The following is a 15,340-nucleotide window of genomic DNA, read 5'->3' on the forward strand; positions in this document are numbered from 1 at the left end:
TTAAGTACATTGTAGAGAAAAGATACATACTTTTACTCCACTACATTGTCATAGGACACCGTCGTTACTCTGGACAAATTAACATTTGAATAAAAGCCCAAATTGTCTCATGATATTGCATCCTGACTGAATGTATTCACGCGCGAACAACTGACGCTCTGGCCGAGTCTCGCTGTAAACGGAGAACGTGATCATGGAGCCGCCTTGTCCTTGTGGAGGAAGTGTGGACGATGCTGCCACAGCGGCGCGCTGGCAAGGCTAGCTCGGAGGAAGAAGAACACCCGTGGCCCAATCTAAAGCAAATGTTTTCCTTTGTGGGAATGAAGCCTGGGAACGACCATTTAGCATCGCAGGGCTTGTCTTCAGCCCAGGAAGAGCACGTCTGGATTCTCGCAAATATTTAAAACCAACTCCTGCTGAAGGTGAATTGTAAATTTGTTGACTTTAATTAAGGGACTTTCAGACAAGGAAGGAGTAGAGCAGAGGGAGGGAGGAAGGGGGAAGTAAGAGGAGAGAGGGAGGGAGTAAGAGGAGAGGGATGGAGGGAGTAAGAGGAGAGAGGGAGGGGGGAGTAAGAGGAGAGGGATGGAGGGAGTAAGAGGAGAGAGGGAGGGGGGAGTAAGAGGAGAGGGATGGAGGGAGTAAGAGGAGAGGGATGGAGGGAGGGAAGGAGTAGAGGGAAGAGGAGGAGGAGGGAGGAATAAATACTGTTGACAAAGTTTAAATTGAAGAACTGAATTTCCTGCTGTTTTGTTCCTTTGTACTTTTACTTTTATAAGATACCTGACAAATGCATTTGATACTCAAGTAAATTTAATGTAAGCTACTTTAAGACTTTTACTCAAGTCATTTTCTTATGGGTAAATTTTACTTTTAGTCATTTTCAAGTAAGATATCTTAACTTTAACTCAAGTACAGCATGTTAGTACTTTATACACCACTGCAAAATACGTGTTACTGTCCAAACACTTTTGAGTGTATATGTTAAGTGAACGACTTCAGTGATAGTAATCTGACAGGGATGAAATAAAATAAATAATGTCCATAATAAAAAATAAAAATACGACACTAACAACAGACACACAGCCCCCAAAGGGACGGCTCACTCACCCAGTCTCTGGAGACCAAATTGACCAAAGCCTTTTCCTCTGACAAATCCCTGGTACACAAAGGAGCTGGACGAGGAGATGTAGGACACCTGGGGAGGGAGAGGAATGGAAGACAGACACTTTATGTGTCACATCCAGGCTTTACAAAGGAGCGCATCATCCATGTGTCAGGAGCTGGTGCATGCAGAAAAATGAAATGTCATGTCAAAGGAGCTGAGAGGTGCTCTCATGGCTGACTTTTAACACACACACACACACACACACACACACACAAGCATGTTACACAAGAGCAACGCTCCACTTTTCTCAAGACGGGCGTGTACGTAAACACACACAGTCGCACTTTCACGCGTATACTGTGACCTGCTTTCTTAATTATATCTGGGGTATGTGCGCACTGGAGCTGCCGCTGGTTGGAGGGATAATGTGGGAAAGAGGAATGGAGGGGGGGTGTCTGCCGGGTACAGATTACCAGGCAATGATTTAACTGACATTTTAATTAAAGAGAAAACTCTGGGTTGGCCCTCCATCTCCCCAGAGTGACAAGGTGTATGAGTGCTTGTGCATTTTTCACAAAATAGGCGTGTGTGTGTTTGTGTGTGTGTGTGTGTGTATGTGTGAACGTAATGTAACATCTTTGCAGCAACAAAGAGAAGTGTTGTATTCAACCCGACCCTGAACTTGCACTCACATGTCCGTCCAGGGCCCAGTTGTCGATTTTGAACTTGTTGACGAAGATCTCCACTGGGCCTCTGATCTGGTGGACCTGCAGCAGCAGCTGAGCTTCCTCCCTCTTGTACGTCCCTACAACAAAAACAGGAGCAGGAACAGCCGCAATCAAACCACCAAAAAAAGGATTGTGTGATATCAATACAGCTTCATGCAAACGTTTGGGGAAAGTACAAGTTACAATACAATACACCTTACCAGGTTAATGTTTATTGCCAGATTAAATAGAATAGATCTTTATTGTCACTGTTTTTTGGGAAAAAAAAACAACAACAAAAGCATGTCAGCAGCTCTCCAGTGTGCAGCAGAAATAAAAAGTAGACAAAGTGCGATATCATGTGTCACGGGGTGGCTTCCAACCCCTGAACTCCGCAAGGGAGTACACCTCTACCAGGTGACCTAAAAGTCACGAGCGCTAGCTTTATTCGCGAGTGAGGTCACACACGCTCTCCCATTTCCCAAAAGTTCGTGCTTGGTGACATTCTGAAAAGCCGTGCAGTGATCAAGGCTGACGGAACCAGGATCAGTAGGTAAATCATCTATTGTCTTGCAAACGCAAGAGCTGACAGTGGGTGGTCCATTTCTGATTTTATCGTTCTATCGCACTATAGACAGATATTGTTTCACGTTACTGCGCTTTACTTAGTTTAAACAAATCTATTTTAGGTATTTTATAGGGTCTATTGGTGAAGTAGTATTAATAACTTTGAGGGGGGGATGAAAATAATTCAGCAGAGGTGGGGATATGAAGACCAGAAGGGGGGAAATCCCATGCATCCCCTCCTGCTCTGTCATGTCCATGTGTTTGACGAACATCACTCGATAAGGTTACATTTATCCCTACTGATGTGTTGGATCAGTCTTTTTCACTGGACATGACCACCTCAGGATGCCTCCTTCTTAGAAACTGAATACTTACCATGCATCACATGCACATGTAAGGAAATAAACAAGTCTTTAGTTTGTCACGTCTGTGTCTGACTGGAACCTTCCTCACAGAGAAGAACCTCCTCCATCAACACATCAAACTGTTATATTGATTTCCACCATGACTGGTGTTTTCACAGCTCATCGTCCTTTGTACACAAGAGTTCACTGTCTGACATGAAGAAATATTACAAAATAAGCACCAAACGTAGATACTTGATCATCAAGATCAAACAGTCAACTTAAATGTATGGCAGGAACTCTGTCAAGTAGCCTTTTATGTGCCTTTGACTTAAGCTGGAAGGGTTTGATTAACTCTTAATCCCTTTGTTATATTTAATTGTGAAACATGCAGAGTTTAATTAACTCATTAGGCCTTTACTTACCCTTAAGTGACTTATAAGGCAGGTGTCGGATTGTTACATGGAATTGTCAGCTGATGGCATTTACACAGATGATAAATTCTCTGAAAATGAACCTGTTTGATGCCTTCAAAGCAGGGCAGGCTATAAAATGATATCAAAGCACTTCTAGCTTTAAATATTCATGTCTTCTATTGCATTAAAAAAAATGTATTCGAGATGAATTGTGGAGGTGAACACACGATCTGTAAGACCAAAAAAACTTTCAGATGCATCTTAAACACCCCACATGACTGCAGGACAGCTGCACAGTGTGCGAGAGGGGGTGCATTGTTCCACTGTGAACCCCTACTGACTGATGGAAGAGACATCAGAAAGAACTCTTACATGAAGATTCAACAGATTCAGATTCAACATCTGAATACAATTTATTTTTTTTACTAAAAAAATAGTTTTTAGTGTATATGGGATTGAGTCAAATTAAGGCAGCATTGGCATAGCTCACCGGTCTGCTTTTTAAAAATACTTTTTGTAATGTGACACCAATATTGTATTCATAAAAATATGTTTTGTGAAAAGTTGTTATGTTAAGTTTCACAATAAAGCAATTTGTCTTGCTTATTGTGCGCACAACAACAACAACAATCTGAATCAGCACATAACTTTCCGTGGAGTGTGTGGCACTCGGTCTGTAGCTGTAGTGACAAATTTTTAATACGCCGTAATGAAGATTGATAGTGCCCAGGTACAGCGGAGTGAAGTGTCCAAGCCGTTACCGATGCAAATTTTGTCTTAATGATCACAGCTGCACAGTGATTATGCCACGGGGGGGAAAAAAAATAAAATGTCTGCTGTTCTCCAACAGTGGCAATGATCTACTCCATTGCAGGGAGCACTATCGTTCCTCGCTCCTTGTCCTCACTTGAGTTTGTCTTTTTTGGATAAAAGGCGGTACAATGGGTCTCTCATATGTCTGATAAAGACAAGAGAGCGAGAGTTTTTTTGAAGGTCCTTACTATACTAACCGGCCAGTTTGAGTTCCACGCCGCTGTGGTCGATGAGTGTCCCGTTCACCCGGTTGCTAAAAGGTTCGAAGGCAGTGATGCTGAGCATGGCCGGCTGCTTCTTCCCCAGGTACTCGTAGGATCCCCTCCACAAGGAGTTCTTTGCAAATACACCACCAGGGACTTGAACAGAAAACACACACATGACAAAAGATTTATTTTCTACCTTTACCCCTCCAACTGGACTGCCACACACACCCCCTCCAGCTACTGAACATTTGAACATCTGCCCTCCAGCCACTGAACATTTGAACATCTGCCCTCCAGCCACTGAACATCTGCACTGATCTGTTTAGCACTGTATTTATCCCTTATAGTGTATTCATCTTATATCTATATATACCTCTCGTTCATAGTTAATCCATTGTTTCCATCACTTATACTGTCAACTGCACTTTATTTATACTGATCTATTTGCACTACCTACTGCTATCTGCTGCTAAACCTATTGTATTTATTCATATATTCCTGTACATACGCACATACTTTGCACTTTACTGCCTTTTTGCACTTCTGGTTAGATGCATTTCGTTGTCTAAGTACCTGTACTCTGTGCAATGACGATAAAGTTGAATCTAATCTAATCTAATCTAATCTTAATAATGTTATACATTTTATTTTCATTTTTTCAAAAGACCCGTGGGCACAGATCCAAAAGTTTCACCAAACTATGATGAGCGAACCAGGGAAGCCAGATCCTTTGCTGGGTTATTTTGCTGATTAAAATATATTTAATCTGAGTGGAGGAACTATCAGTTCAATCAGTGACAAAAAGGTTCTAAAGATAACAGAGATTTTTTATCATAACTATACATATTGTACTGAAGATTAATATTAACCAATTAAGTACAAACATGTTGTACGCAGAAAGAACTTTCTTACCTGGTAATTTGGAGGGTGGCTCCTGTACTGTCCCCACTGGGCTCTTTCCACTTGGGCGGTTATCAGCTGGAGAGGGCAACAAAACAACATTCAACAAAAGAAAATACTTGAACAAATGTTTTCTGCAAACAGATCCTGTGTATGCCTCTGTGAAAGGCAAAGATCAAATTTTCATTTTAAAAGAGGCAAGTCGGAGGACGTCACCATCAGCACTTCCTGTCTACCCCCACGCCAAATAACCCCCCTGGTGGCGCGAGTGAGAGCTGCCTGCGACAGGACTTGACTCATGCGTCAAAGAGCAGCCCGGGTGTCCCCGCAGGACTGCAGCTAAGTCGGAGACGCAGTTTTGCCGCTTCGGGGGGAGGCACTTTAATAATGCCTTACTACTCACAGGGGGCCGCGGGTCTACACCGTAGGGGTAAACACACACCCACGCAGACGAGCAGAGCAAAAGAGGGCTTTGCACACAACTGCAAACAAGAGACGGGGACACTGGTGGTAGTTTGCTCACAAACTTCACCTTTGATGACTGTGTACAGACACAAACGTACACACCCACACACACATACGTACACACACTCCTCCAGCCTTCAACTTTATTAGCTGCCAGTCTTTTGAGCTGCCCTTCCATCACTATGCCCACAGGCGCCGTTAATGTCCCATACATGCTAAGGCCAGTTCTCTTTCTCGCCTCTCACTTAATGGCATGTCATCACCCTCTACATTTCTCTTTAGGCCATTAACATTCGTCTACCCTAGATAATTGTGTGTCGATGACTCCATTTTTATCCTATATGTATTTAGGCCAATGGTCTGGGGCGTCTTAATGGCGGTCTATTTGTCTGCTAGACCTTGTTAACACGGCCTCGCCATTTATAAGAGGTGCTTCTGCGAACCTAATCAATGGGATGCATTGGCCTAATCAGGTTTTGCACCCTTGTTAATGTTTCAAAGCCTGTCTATGTGTGTGAGTGTGTCCATGCTGTGTAATTGTGTGATGGATGGGCTATTCTACCCTGGCATGTGTCTGAGAATAAGCAAGTGTTAACAGAGCTATTCATCAACATTAGCCGAATCCCCAATTTCCCAGCCCCATGTCGCCACTGAATGCGGCACCAGCCCAGATCGTCGAGGTTCCAAATACACGCGGCTAATGGAAACTGCACATTATAAACAAGAAGTGAAGTGTTTAAGGTTTTTTTTAATACATTTGTGTTCTTCCCCGGGGACACTGGGTGGCCATGTACACACTTCTGTAGTAGTGTGTGTGTGTGTGTGTGTGTGGCGGTATGTGTGTGTGTGTTTGTATTCCCCTGCAAACTGCCATTCAAACTTCTAACCGCCAGACTCTGCTTGAAAGAAACCTCACCTTCACAATAAATGTTCAACTTATCACTTGTATCTGTGGTTTGCATTTAGGTTCAGCCGTTTAGCCAAAACAGGTTTTGAACCCCCCTCCCCCCCTTTTTTTTGCTAATAAATCTTTGACTTTAATGCATCATAGATGAGAACCTTCATGTTGGCAATGAAAATACCATTGTAGAAATTGAGCCATGTGTACACGTGTTTACATCTTACATCTTTACATCAAATATTTCCCAGTGCTCTCTTGTTGAACCACATTCTACCTGCACAGAGCGGCAGCTTCCCCGTCCAGCTCCCATCGGACCTGCAGGTCCTGTGCTCTGATCCTCCGGCCAAGTAGAAACCAGGCTGACATGTATATATGAGCGTGTAGCCAAGGGACGGCAATTCAATGGCTCTCACATCAGACTGGCCTGGCAGCTCTGGTTGGCTGCAGTGGTGGGCTGGAGAGGAGAGAGAACGAGAGGGATTAAATGGACCAATGAAGAAAAGAGCGCGGTTTCAGAGGAACAGGTTGAAGTTTGGATGAGCCGGGAGAGGGAACAGAGGAGCAAAAGACAAAAGAGAACGAATGTGGAGGAAGAGAAAATGTGAGAACGAGCGCCAAGGTGGAGGTGTGAGGGTCAAGGAGGAATATCTGGATGTCAGATTTTTGACAATTGAAAAACTTTTGCTCCAGGCTTTGTTCCCCACTCTACTTCATGTAGAGCGTACAGTTTGGCAATATGAACAGATTGTGTGCTTACCAATGCACTCGGGTTGAAAACCACTCCAAGTGAGGTTGGGCAGACAAGTGCGGGAAATGGAGCCCTGCAGTAAGTATCCCTTTCTGCAGCTGAAGAACACAGTGCTGCTGATCTGTAGGAGGACACACAGGAGGATGTCTATGTTTATGTATTTAGAAGGGACATTGCACATTAAATAACAGGCATGTTCCTTAGTTCTTTGGTGCTCCAGGTATGTGCTGCTTGAGAGGAAAAGCTGGCCGTTTGGTAATGTGGTATAGTACAAGCTTGATTTTCACACAAACACGTGGCAATTTAATGACCATATTTATGGGTACTTTATTCCCAAACAGTGTTATGTGTTTGTTTCCTATTTCAGAAGAAAAAAATCACGTTACCTCAGCTTTTTCTACAATTGCTTTATAACATTAATTTGTGGAGCAACACAGTTGAGAGCAGAATCGTTTACATTTTCAGAGAAAATGTTGTAATGTTTTTCTACGCTGTGTCTTCCCAGTTTCAATACAATGGAAAATAACTTGATATCAACGTGCTTTATGGCATCAGAAGAAAGACGGTTCTGACATGAGCATGTTGTGTTACAACATGGTCGTTATGTCATTGATTTACACTTGCAGTCCACAATGTGGAAAGTATAAGGTACATTAATAAAAGGGAGAAAATACACACTGGTCAATTTTTGTTCTATATATGAATTGAATGTTCATACCTGGTAGCCTTGACTGTTGTTCTGATTACCAAAGAGAGGAGAGCCAGGATCTCCACAGGTAGTGTGCGTGGGATCTGAAACCCCCCCCCCCCCCCACACACACACACACACACACAAGCACACACACACACACAATTATTTAATAACTACATCGACTACGATGTTAAAGCCTATTTATAACATGTCGCCCTCGATATGTCACCCTGGAGACACATTGTGGGACACATTCACAGGTCTGGTGTGAAACACTGGTCGTAGGAGTAAATGACTGTATCATTACAGGCATACACAGAGGGGATCCACATGAGCCGACATATACATGCACTCACATTCACAAATCCCACAAAGTCTTTTATTAGTGATCTGAACCTCGACTCAATCCCTCGTCAGAGCAGCTTATAACACAATGACAAACTCTCAGGCCTTATCAGTGCCCCCTCCCCCAGATCATGGCGTCATTTTTCCCACAACAACAGATGTATTACCTTCACCATTTCAGAGTTAATTGTAACTTGTCACTGGCACTGTTTTCCTTAGTGAGTTAGGAGGAGGATTGAGAAAGCATCAACCTTCTTATCATGACAATAAAGCTGTACATATATACCAATCATTATATCCGAGTTGCCGGGGCTGTGGGTCAGGACGGAATGTAAGAATTCTCATTCCTTAGGGAGTTTCAATCATCCCAGCCATCTCTAATCCGAGAAGCCGAAACAGAAGGCACAAGTGGCCAGTCTTTCTAGGGAGCTAAGAGGTGCAGTAAGAGATGCTGTAGAGAAGTTTCAGCAGTAAAAATATCATGAACAAAAAAGGTCTTGTTTTTAATTGATTACATTTCACCAAGTTTAACCTTTCCCACATGTCAGGCACGATGGTTTTTCATCAGTGACAAAAGACAAAGGCGATAAATGCTGCATAGGCAGTGGATTATTGGTAACCCAAGGCTACTATAAAATTAATGTTTCAACAAACCCTTTCCGGTCAGAGGTTTGCATGTGTGCATATTTAACACACTCCAAATACCACAATGGACCTAAAGGCTGAAAAAAATAGGCATTTTATCTAATGTGCAACTCTTCCTAGTGTGAGGATGTTTATTGCAGTAAGAAAAAAATATAATGTTACAGAGGGGCAACACGGAAGTGAACAATTCAATACTACCAAAGTGTGTTACAAGCACTTCTTACCTGCAATTTTCAATCACGTGTCATTTTTTGGTAACAAATTGCAGAATAATCTGTGAATTTAAATATGGGTTGCAAGTCTGGTTTTTATTATTATCAGTGCAAGTTGTGTGCTAATGTGGTGAAACTGGCCCCTCATGTAGACCTTTCATTCTAAAACTGGTTAAGAACTGTTCTAGGTTGTTTTAATTAATTAGACAGAAAAATCGAAAGACAGAATCATTATAGCTTGTTGGCTAGGTGAAATGTCAGAATATAAGCACACCTTTCGGTCGCTTCGGTCACATTGATACATATGTTTTTGATGATCCTATAGAGCCAACAGGCCGTACACATGGATGCCGGCAACTGCCATTACCTGTTTCGTATGTCATTGCTTTGATATTACACCAAATACTATAATCTGACAAAATCAGTATGACAGTCTCACCATAAATGGAGGAAGAAACTTTAAGCGTACCTATGCAAGAGGGCTGCGTGCCACTCCAAGTGCCGTCATACTGGCAGTATCTCCTGGTCGAGCCCACCAGGACAAGAGGAGGGTAGCAGGAGAAGGAGACAGAGGAGAGGTAGGTGAATCCTCGGTCCTCTCTCTTCCCCTGGGCTGGCATTCCTGGGTCTCCACAGAAAACAGCTGCAAAGATCAAGGAGAGAGAAACAGGAGCAATGTGAGGCAATCCATAAACCATGTTGTGTTTGAATTCAGTATTTTCGGGGGAGGGGGGGATAAAATGCCATACCGTGCATACTGTCCCCCCTACACACTATGGCAAGTCCATGTCAGAGACAAATCAGTTACACTTACGGAAGCACTGGGGTTTCTCTCCACTCCAGTTGCCCGTGCCCTGGCATGTTAACACAGTGGGCAGGGAAAGTTGGTAACCTTGGTTGCAGGAGTAGCTGTTGCTGGAGCCCCAGGTGAATTCTGTACCGACGATCTGTCCATTCGGGATGGTGGGTGGTGGGCCGCAAACGATCGCTACAGGGGGATGCAGAGTCAGCATAGGATCATGAATTCACATTATTCTAAATGACCTGATACATTCCAGTCCTACTAAGTATTAGCGTAATATTGCTGCTGCTTCTGTAACAACATCTGTACCATCCATTTGCTCCATCGTTTCATTATCACTCCTTTCTTTCCTAAATTGATGTCTGCACCATACTGCCATTCACACCTGAAACTCTACACAACTTTACCTTTACAGAGTGGTTTGGTTCCGTTCCAGGTGCGATCCTTGGTGCAGATGAGAGTGGAGGCCCGGTCAGCGTCCATGGTGAAGCCAGGAGAGCACTGGAAACTCACTGTGTGGTTGTAGGTGAAATCATTCCCTAACCTCACCCCATTGGCTGGCACTCCAGGGTCGCCGCAATTGATTACTGCGGAAAAAACACATTAACACATTAAATTCAAAAAGAAAAGAAAAGATTGCTACCTCGTCATGTCTGAACCATATTACTGGATGTTTTAATATACTGTATATATATATATATATATATTTTAATTATCTGAACCTTTTAAAGCAGGAAATCAATAGCACACGTTAAAGGTTAATACAAAAAAGTAAACACACTATTTTTGCATCATACTGTAAATGCTAAATAAAACCTATAACTCTGTGTGTCTTTTGTGTAACATGATGATAAAGGTCCACGAACCAATGTCCTGCTGATGCAGGGAAACTGCATGAGCCAGTCATTGTTATAAAATACCAGCTGTTACAAGTGATTACCATGTCCCGTGTTCATCTATTGTCCCCTACGATGCCCCCTTGCATATCTTACCCGACATTACACATCTTGCATAATATCCTGGATACCAGTGCTGCAATGTTTAACCAAATTGCAAAGAGAAAATGTGTGATGGAAGGAAAGATGCGAGGTCATCGGGGCAGAGAAGTCGGAAAAGTATAAGCCATGACAACAGGAATGCATCCTAGACTGGAGCATGAATTACAACTGAAATACGCACAAAAAGAAGTACATATCGATGCATTTAGATTCCTCCTCTGTTAAATTACTTGAGCACTCGGGCATGTTCCCAGTCCAGGTCCCGTTCACAGTGCAGTGTCGGGTGAGCAGGCCAGTAGAGTAATAGCCATCCCTGCAGGCGTAAGTGATGGATCTGGAAAACGTCAGGCCATCATGGATCAGGATGTGAGCATTTCGGGGAGTTCCCGGGTTTCCGCAAGAGATCACTGAAAACAGGACATAGAAACAGAAGGTGACAAAAGGATTATGTATTAGTCGCCTACAGACCCAGTCCCAAATGACCACTGCACTCTGTGTGTGTGTGTGTGTGTGTGTGTGTGCGCGTGTGCGTGTGTGTGTGTGTGTGTGTGTGTGATATAATTGGGGAGGGCTGTTGGGGCTGACGATGGCCCTGTACTGTTGAGGACTTTAAAGCACTTTAAAGATCAAAGATCTAAGCTCTGAATTATAGAGAAGAATTTATTTCCTGTCCACCCACTGACCTAGATCCCTAACACATTCAATGTTCTACCTAGAAAGGTGGACGGAAATAAAGCTGGATGAACTCAGGTATGACTTCCAGTCAGAGATCACAAAAAGCAATCAACCGCCAACAAAAATCTATTGTATTGTTCTTCTGAGTTTATTCTGGAATTAGTTTTCTTAAATGGCCCTTTAGAGTTTTATAGTGCTCTTAATATGTATTTTAGTACATAGTATGTACTTTAATAAGACAAAATATGGGTTGGTGTAATGCTATATCCCTATCGTACTCCTTCATGCGTCCTTTTCCTTTCCCTCCATTTTCCATCCTTCCACCCAAACACCACCTTCATCATCTACCCCCCGCATCCTACTTCATAGGTAACTCCGATTTTGATGGACACATCCTCTGCTCAGAAAATCCCATGGAGTCTGTCAAGTCTGCCAGTGATGGTTCAGTTCATTACAGTCTCCAGCTTTTCCCCGGGCCCTCAGAGAACCATGGGCATCGCCCTACCATAATGACCAGATGTGGCCTGGCCCTTGAAGTGCGTGCCAACCGAGAACAGGTGGGAAACCTTGGCTGGGAGGCATTACACACACCACAGAGGGAGTGAGACTGAGTGAGGCAAGGGAGAGAGGTGCTGCTGGCGTGAGAGGAAGGGGTTAGATGTGTGTGTGTGTGTGTGTGTGTGTGTGTGTGTGTCCAGGGGGTGTTGAGAGCACAAGTGAAAACAGCGTGGGAAGCAGGATGAAGCTTCTAGAAATAACACTGTGTTCAAAGATAAGGAGAGAAAAGGGGCCATGTGTTCATTGAGAATTGGAAAAGGGCAGACATGAAATAATACAATATCACTGGTAGATATAAATGGTAGATCTTACCAGCTAGAAGGTTTAAAACTGCAGCCAAGTTTGTGGATGTTTTTTATCATTTTAGTGTTGCTAGGTGAGGAGAAAAAACCCCCCACAGTTCATGCAGTAGTCCCTGACCCAATATGAAAGGAAAATCGAAAATACATCTGGCAGGCAAAAAAACAAGATCTTGAGAGACTAAACAGCTGCATGGTTTTGTAAAAAAATAAATCATGCATATTGACAGAAAATGACTTGATTATAATCTAAATCAGGCTAAATTCAAACACTTCAAACTAAAGTGTCTGTACAAGATCACCTCTTGAGATATGTCTTTCCTCCAACTTAAAAAAAAGCATGATCTAATTGCACAATCAATGATTTTGACTCCAGGGTTAGCCCCAATCTCTGAAGAAAAGTGAAGAAAAACTCAAAATGTGCATTTTAGATAGAGTGGAAGTTGTTGAGATCTGCTAGCTCACTGATGAGGAATCATAAATACTCTTTGGCAAAGTTCCCACATTATAAAACATTCACTAAGGCCACAATTAACTCTAATCAAGGAAATTATGTGGGTGTCTATTAAAACCTATTTTACAATCAATGCATAAAAAACTAATGCAGTGACGGTAATTCAACTTTTGAGTAGTTTAACTACTACATATCTTAGTAGTGTGGTGATGATGTCGCCGTTTTTTAAATCAAAATAAGCTTTTTCGTTGCGAAGCTTTCCTTTAGATGACAAAGTAGTGAGGTATCTGACAATGATTGCTGAGGTAGCATCGACTTGGCATGAATTTGGTTTTGTGTAGTAAACTACTTTTGCCCTGTTGGTTAACCTTAGCTCGCTGCATTTCTCTGGGCTTAGCTATAATGTAGTTATGCTTTGTTTACTGTAGAGTAACTGGAAGCGTATCTCACTACATTTCGAGCAAATGAAGAAGAAGGGGAAAAAAACCATTGCAGTTTTCCTCTAGCTCGTCATTAGGAATCTCAAGACCTTCCAGATGGGATATGTAATCTCTCCATAGTCATTTGGCTCTGCTGTGGCGTCTCCGCGTGGACATGTCCAGAACAAGTCAAATGTACATCAGGGAAATCCTCCGGATCAGATTCCTTAATGACTGACCGTCTTTGACACGAGGGAGCATCTGTTCTACTCTAAGCTCTTCCTTGGTATCCAGGATGCTCACTCTAGTAAGAGTTGGAACCGGTAAATTTAAATCTGCAGCTCCCTTTTCACCACAAATTGGTGGATATCACACCAATCTCCCTATAGATCTTTTCTTACACATGATCCCAACATTTATACAATCCTTAAATCGGGGGGAGCAACCCTGTATATGAAAATCACAAACGGAATCGCTGAAACCCTTTGGCTTTGTGGGGAACAACACCCACTGTGATTGCGCTCAACTTACCACCCAGTTTGCTCACAAGGTTCCGGCTTTGGTTAAGTAAGGACCGAAAAACCAGGAACAATTTCTGTCTCATACTGCCACAGCTACTGCACACAGGACATGTGAGTTTTGTCCAAGTACATGAATGCAGTGTAGATTAAACCTCCAGCATCGGTGAGGGTGAGGTGAGAAGGATACAATCCCCATTTGTCCTCGTGACACCTCCTGAAAACAAACTCAACTGGCCGGACAGTCCTTCCAAGCACTTTGGTCAAATCTATCCTGTAAATGCTGAGCAGTGTTATGAATAGTGTATATATACATTGGGATCCTCCAGCCCCTCTACCAGTCTACGATTACCAGACAGAAAAAAGGACAAACTGTATGAATTGCTTACCATGACACTCGGGCTGGGTTCCCATCCAGGTCCCGTTAGCCAGACAGGTTCTCTCTGAGGAACCCCTCAGCATATAGCCGGGCTCACAACTAAAGCGGACAACACTGCCCACTGTAAACTCTTCACCCAGACGGATGCCATGCACAGGAACACCTGGATCTCCACACAGCCCAGCAGATTCTCCTAAAGAAAGAAATCAAAATTTACATTCATTTGTGTTTATATTTCTAAATGTGTCAAATGTAGCGAGAAAAAGAGGCTCCAATTTTTTACTATATGATAATCTCTCCCAAAGGCTTCTCTTGCATGATTAATGTCTTCATCTTAAAATACAATTATGATAAAAAAAACACAGACCCCCTCCCACAAAATTGCCATTCAACAGTAACATTATATCCACCTACCTCTGTGAGGAGTGACTAACTTCCAACAAAAATAAAGTTTCATCATATGTATTTGCCCAACCTACAGAAAAATGTGCGACACAACTCGTCGACCAGACATACATGATTTCATGTCCTCAATTTACAGCATCACATCCGCTCAGTACTGCTGTGTGCTGCTCTTGTACTATGGACATTAAACTGTCAACATGCTAGTTTATTGACACATGGCTTGTGGGACTGTGTGTCTAGGCTAGTTTGTGTGTCTCTGTTGCATCTTTGTGTGTGTTTGTATTTCTGAATATTCGTTTTGCATGTCTGGACAACTCCATGGCCTTTGCATGAGAATCAGATTTACTAGGAGCCCTGACGGGGAGAGGAAGTATGTGGGCTGATGTCTGTGATAGTGCTTAACACAGCTGAGGTGTGTACATGCCTGTTCCTCGGTCTAATATGAACAGATTACAAGCAGTTTTATGGGTGGTACACTATATGCCCTTGAGGCCTGTGGAGCAGACAGGCAGCTCCATCTTTGGTCCACCTACTTTTCGCTCATTGCTTTCTAACAGCTGCCACCCAAACTCTTTATTTGTTGGGCTGGCGTTATGAGATCACTCGTGAGACGGGGTGGTGATAGTATTAGAAGCAGAAAGGAGAAAGGTGGGGGAGGAGGCTACACTGCACGAAGCTCCGAATATTAACAACCCAATGTTTAAATATTTGCATCATCAAGTACACAGAATAGAGTTATTTTCTTTTTATTGTTCCAAAGTGTCT

General features: G+C 42.9%; 1 protein-coding gene across 1 annotated transcript in view; it reads right to left on the bottom strand.

Annotated features, from left to right (window-relative positions):
- Positions 1-15,340, bottom strand: part of csmd2 (CUB and Sushi multiple domains 2) — a 232,902-nt gene that overhangs the window by 10,187 nt on the left and 207,375 nt on the right. Inside the window, exons 58-69 of the mRNA XM_047330254.1 lie at positions 14,181-14,363; positions 11,099-11,275; positions 10,278-10,457; positions 9,883-10,056; positions 9,538-9,711; positions 7,894-7,967; positions 7,185-7,296; positions 6,702-6,881; positions 5,074-5,139; positions 4,153-4,314; positions 1,801-1,913; positions 1,111-1,198 (exon numbers count right to left, since the gene is read on the bottom strand). Coding sequence (XP_047186210.1) covers positions 1,111-1,198; positions 1,801-1,913; positions 4,153-4,314; positions 5,074-5,139; positions 6,702-6,881; positions 7,185-7,296; positions 7,894-7,967; positions 9,538-9,711; positions 9,883-10,056; positions 10,278-10,457; positions 11,099-11,275; positions 14,181-14,363 — 1,683 coding nt within the window. The remainder of the gene's footprint in view (positions 1-1,110; positions 1,199-1,800; positions 1,914-4,152; positions 4,315-5,073; positions 5,140-6,701; positions 6,882-7,184; positions 7,297-7,893; positions 7,968-9,537; positions 9,712-9,882; positions 10,057-10,277; positions 10,458-11,098; positions 11,276-14,180; positions 14,364-15,340) is intronic.

This window comes from Scophthalmus maximus, chromosome 22 (assembly GCF_022379125.1).
Source record: "Scophthalmus maximus strain ysfricsl-2021 chromosome 22, ASM2237912v1, whole genome shotgun sequence".
NCBI classification, from domain to species: Eukaryota; Metazoa; Chordata; class Actinopteri; order Pleuronectiformes; family Scophthalmidae; genus Scophthalmus; species Scophthalmus maximus.